This window comes from Bombina bombina, chromosome 7 (assembly GCF_027579735.1).
Source record: "Bombina bombina isolate aBomBom1 chromosome 7, aBomBom1.pri, whole genome shotgun sequence".
NCBI lineage: Eukaryota > Metazoa > Chordata > Amphibia > Anura > Bombinatoridae > Bombina > Bombina bombina.
Window position 1 is genome coordinate 79,478,482 of NC_069505.1, and position 6,000 is coordinate 79,484,481.

General features: G+C 33.1%; 1 protein-coding gene across 1 annotated transcript in view; it reads left to right on the forward strand.

The window, feature by feature from the left end:
• LOC128636231 (mucin-5AC-like) overlaps positions 1–5,653 on the forward strand; it is a 42,150-nt gene extending 36,497 nt beyond the window's left edge. Inside the window, exons 34-41 of the mRNA XM_053689270.1 lie at positions 667–765; positions 1,515–1,555; positions 2,103–2,231; positions 3,389–3,487; positions 3,689–3,817; positions 4,010–4,064; positions 4,336–4,471; positions 5,440–5,653. Coding sequence (XP_053545245.1) covers positions 667–765; positions 1,515–1,555; positions 2,103–2,231; positions 3,389–3,487; positions 3,689–3,817; positions 4,010–4,064; positions 4,336–4,471; positions 5,440–5,653 — 902 coding nt within the window. The remainder of the gene's footprint in view (positions 1–666; positions 766–1,514; positions 1,556–2,102; positions 2,232–3,388; positions 3,488–3,688; positions 3,818–4,009; positions 4,065–4,335; positions 4,472–5,439) is intronic.
• The last annotated feature ends 347 nt before the right edge of the window (positions 5,654–6,000 follow it).

Genomic DNA, 6,000 nt, shown 5'->3' on the forward strand with positions numbered 1-6,000 from the left:
AAGTGTTATATTCCACACAGCCATTGGCTGCACATTCTAGAGACCTATTTATAACTGTCCCTAATTGGCCACAGCAGAGAAGGTTACCTAGGTTACAACATGGCAGCTCCCATTGTTTAATGGGCACTAAAACTTTACATTTATTTTGTCAATATTTAAACAGCTAATAAAACTTAAAAAGATTACATCTACATGTTATTCACAGACTTATCTTTACTCTGAATGCATTATTCTACCTAGCATTTATTTAGTGTTTAATGTCCCTTTAAGGCCTATAGGATTCATTAGAAAACTGTGAATCCTGTAGTTTCCAGTGAATTTTCCTTGCATTAAAATGATATTAAACAGAAAATTTATGGTAGATGTGTGTATAATGATGTATTCAAAGCAAAAAGTAAACAGTGAAAAATGTTGGGTTTCGTCTCCCTTAAAATAAAAAAAAAAAATAAGTGTAACGTTTTAGTTTAGTACTTAAAAGATCCTATTTCTGCTTTTCTCTGGCTCATAGCGAACAGAAACAGTTTTTGGTATGAAGTTTTAATTAAAGGGACATTATACACTACATTTTTCTTTGCATAAATGTTTTATAGATGATTGTGTGATAAATAATTTGTAGTTATCGTTATACCAATAATTGAAACTGATTTGCAGCAAACTCTTTTATAGAATGCGGACGATGTGAATGCTTAATGCCAAAATGTGAAACTGGCTATAGAGTTGTGTCTTTCATGAGGCCCGGTGCCTGCTGTGCCGAGATTAAATGTGGTAAGTATGTTTTTTCCCCCTGTGCGATTATATTGTATAACCAGCAAGGCCACTGAAGGTCCTAAATTTATTAACACATATATCTGCGCCAACAGATTAAATATTTGGATACTAGACCTCCAAACAATATGGTAGCACTATATATATATATATATATATATATATATATATATATATATATATATATATATATATAAAAAATTAAAAAAAGACAATACAACAGCACTTTTTTCTTTTGTTTTTGGCAAATGCCAATTTTTTTTTTTATTATCCAGTACCCTGTGTCATATGACAGGCAATAGCCAATAATAGGCTCATATATGTATATACAAACGGTAATAACTTTTATCAGATGAAAGTATTTACAAAAATGCTTCTATTTATCATTGAAATGCACCTATGCACCTATGCACATTTTATTTTTGACCTTTCTAACTCTTTAATTACATTTTCTATGTGAATCCTGAACATGTAATTTTCACTTTAATGCCAGTTTTTAACTTTAATATCACTATCCAATGTTCTCTACCGTACATTTAAAACACATTTTCATTTCCTTAGGGGTTCCCTTTAACATCTGTGAAATGCCTTTAAACCCATGTAAATATACTTTTTAAGATAAAAATACAGACTCATTTATAATTCACAGCCATGCTAGTGAACAGTACTAAAATATAGCAAAGTACAGTTTAATAGATATATTAACAAGATTGAAATATTCTGTTAAACACACATATTGTTTCCAACAGAGCCTGATTCTGTCTGTGTGGTTGGAAATGACATTTATCAGGTAAATGTTGATTTTTCATTTGTTTAATCCATGTGATTATTGATATGGTAAAATAGAGTAGCATACCCTCCCCATATTCATGGATAGATATAAGGGAATTATGAGGTTGAGACTAGAGGGGCTTTTACCTTTCTTTGTGGGTGGGGCAGTGTTAGGAGGAGGTAGGGTCCTATGTGGATAATGGGTGAGATAAAGGGAGTGTCTGGGCGGTTGGTTGGCATGTCAGGGTGGTTTAGGGGTGGGGCTAAGGGAATTTATGCAAATTGGGACATAAAGTGGTCTCAGTAGGACAGCCCTCAGATTAGAGACTGTCTGTTTCAAATAGTGACAGTCTAGAGGTTTGTTTGTTTTTCAGGATTATTATTTTTTTTAAACATTCTGTGCATAACTCTTTCAACAAAACCTTTTTACTATTTATTAACTAATATACTTTTCAGTTTTTATACCTTTGTATAAGTATTACAAAAAATGTTTTTAGCATTCTTGAGAAGCTTTTTATCATGAATTAAAATTATCTTCATGATTTTGTTGTTTTACAATCTTATAGAGGGGATCTACCATTCCACAAGAAGAGAACAAATGTCAGAAGTGTGAATGCTCCCAAGATCCTGATGAGAATTCAGAGTTTTATGCAATAAAATGTCATCCAATTGTGTGCAAGGAGACATGTGAAGAGGTACATACTTTATAATGAGTATCAAATTCCTGATGTTACCTGTGTAATGCATTATGTTGGCTTTATCAATATGCAAACTAAATCTTTTCAGGGATTTTGCTTTCAATGATGCTCATTACCCTTTTAAATATTTTAAATAATAATGTAATTTGTATCTAATTACCAATTTATATTACATATAGAGGGAGATTTTTCAAGAAAGGTATGCCTCTATTGGTTGCAGTCTTACTCGTTTGAGCCTGCAACCAATATTTATGATGCAGCGGTTTAAACCGCTGCATTCTAAAACATTTTTATGAAATCAACCTGGACTGATTTGACCTGGGTGATTGACAAAACCCGCTCTTGCAATGTTTACACAAGTCCGGTTAGCGGGGGACGCTGTCAGGAAATAATGAAAACACGAAAGCATCTACTAGTAATCTATTGATAAACCACAATCTACATAGTTTACCACTTTATATCACTTCATCAAGGCTGCATGAAAACTCCCAAAAGTATTTAATGATTCAGATAGTGTGTAGAATGAAATCAAATTTACTTCTGTTATTAAAATTACTTTCTTCTTTTGGTATCCTTTGTTTAAAAATTGGTAGGCCGGCTCAGGGGCAGTTTTACAAGCATGTTTTTAACAGTGCCATACATTGCTTAAATACTGCTGACATCTAGTGTCCAAAAGCATTCTCCCAAAGCTGATGACATATAGCTCTTCAGATACATGAACGCAACCTACCTAGGTATTCTCTTTAACAAAAGAATACCATGAGAATGTGGAAAATGTGATAATAGAAGTAAATTGGAAACCTCTTGAAAATAGTATGCAGTATTCAAATCATGAAAGAACAATTTGGGGTTTCACGTCCCTTTAAATGCAAATGTTTTACATCAATAAAAGGTGGAATGTTTAAGTATAACGATACCACTAACAATATGAATAAAGTTTTATGACCTTGTTTTAGAAAATCCATTAATACACATAATTTAATAAGAATAATCAGATTTATTTAGCATTATGAATGCTAAGAAGGCCCAATAGTAGATAACAGATAAAATGTTTTAAAAGTGTGAGCTTGACAAAATAATGACAAATGAACAGGTGTGTTCATACAACTTTATTTTATTATGTGGTTAACACTCTCATTGTATTATTACTCAAGGGCTTCACATACATTAAGAAAGATGGAGAGTGTTGTGGTGAATGTGTTGCCAAACAGTGCACTATGAAAGGAGAGGACAACAAAAAAGTGGAATTCAAGGTAAATTTGTGGATTGTGGATTTAAATTCTGAACTTAAGACCTATTTTTTTCAATGTTTTTTTTTTTGTTTTTTTTTGCTGGGTTTTGAAAAACCTTCACCAAACCAAAAGATATATGAATAAGCACAATTCAAAAATGTCAGCTAATTGATTTAGTTAATTATTTTATGTCTAAATTGTTTATTGTGTTTTTATTCACAGGTTGGAGAAACATATCATCCAGAGGGTAGCACATGTAGCTACTATGAATGCGATGAAGAAGATGGCAAACCTATCTTGACCAAAGTGAAGATGATCTGCCAAGAGTTGGACATCTCTACATGTGAAGAGGTAATTTAATACTCACTATATAATAAACAGATAGCCGTTATATGGTGCATACAAAAAAAAGTTACTATGTTCTTTTCTTAATCCTACACCACTAAGAGGTCCACTTAAGTGGACTTTTTTCTGATACAATATAAATCTAATCAGAGCTAATGTGAATTACTGTTACTGTCTTTTTTCCCCTTATGCTTATAGGGCACAATTAAATATGATAAAGAAGGTTGCTGCCAGACATGTACACGAAAGACAGGTAAGAAAGGCAGGTGAAACAAAATTATAAAACAATATAGAATGTCTTCTGCAACAATCTTTTGCTTGTACTGTAGGATAGGTGGTTCAGAATCATAATTTAGTGAAGACATTGTACTCTCTTGTACCTGTGACTTGTTGACCCTAAATAAGGAGAGTTGTCAACTGGACTCTTGCAACTTTTCTGTATCTGTAATGTATGGACTGTTAGTTGTTTTATTATTGCCCTATCATTGCAATTATTTCTGTTATGTTCTTATGTTTTTTTTTAGAAATTAAAGTAATAGAGAAACCTACAGTAATTGAAAACTGCAGTTCCCGTAAGAATTTGACAGTTTTCAAAGAAGATGACTGTGAAGCTGAAGTGGAACTCACATATTGTGGTGGCCCCTGCATGGGATCATCTACGTAAGTATGGTGGCTAAAAATGATGAGCAATTTCCAAACACACATGGGATGCAGATCAATATTTTACAAGCCTTAAGGGATATAAATGTATGGGTATTAAACACACAAATATTTCCTTTAAATGGCCAGGGATACAGGTTCAGATGTCGGTAAGGTTGCAGGTACCCTCTGTATTATGTTGACCCCTCCAAAGGAGAGTTTTGGCCCTATTAAGTAACCATTCAGCATAAGTCCCCAAAGCACATATGTTTAGATGCACCTTTCCCTAAAATATTGTGAAATCGCTGCTTATGGTCTATAGGCAACCAGTTGGAATTCCCTGTTTTAAGTGTACAGGACGTCTGACTGGTAGGAAAATTAAGAATATATGTATTAACCCTTTAAGGACACAGCTTTCAGTTTGCTCAGTTGTTTTATGACGGAAAAATTCTGTCATATGTCCTTAAGAGGTTAAAGGGACACTTAACCCAACATTTTTCTTTTATGATTCTGGTAGAGAATACAAATTTAAACTACATTCCAATTTACTTCTAGTATCAAATTAGCTCAATTCTTTAGATATCCGTTATTGAAGAAATAGCAATGCACATGGGTGAGCCAATCACACGAGGCATCTATGTGCAGCCACCAATCAGCAGCTACTGAGCCTATCTAGATATGCTTTTCAGCAAAGGATATCAAGAGAATTTAGCAAATTAGATAATAGAAGTAAATTAGAAAGTTGTTTAAAACTGCATGCTCTGTCTAAATCATGAAAGAAAAAATGGAGGTTGTATGTCCCTTTAATGCTTGTATTTATATGCAAAGAAATAAAGGAGTTGTCCTTAACAGCCAATTAGCATTTAGTCCCTTGATATTAATTGGGCATGAAATTCCTTTTATTTCAATAGAAATCGGCCATCTTTCTTGCAGAAATATTTTAAACATGTGTAATGCATTTCCTTTTCATGTTTTTCTTATTGTTACAGATATTCTATGGAATCACAGGACATGGCTCATAGCTGTTCTTGCTGCACTGAGCTTGAGGTTGGACTGAAGAATGTTGAACTACTCTGTGCTAATGGTCAACGCAAGACATACACTTACAAAGATGTATTTAGATGCGGCTGTTCCGCGGCTGTTTGCACTCCTGAGGATTATCCAGAGAACATAGAGCAGACACAAGCCTCTCAAAGATCATAAGAAGAGAATAAAAATGCAAAAACACTACACATAAATGTAAACATATATCAATAACGTTGTGTATAAATGCCCCTGATGCTTTCCTTTCTTTCCCTTATCCTGCATCCTAAGTAGTCTAATTTAGATGCCGAACAAGAAGAGAGGGTATTATTATATTAAAACGTAGCTTTAATGTAAAAAAAAAAAATGGATTGAACATTACTGGGCTTTTATATGTTACTTTTTATGTCCTTGTTGATTCTTATTTTTAAGAATACTAATAAACAAGACTTCTCAAAGCAATAACTAGAATCTTGTCTCATTCAAATATATTTTAATAACATATGTATAATGTTTGTAATAGCTGT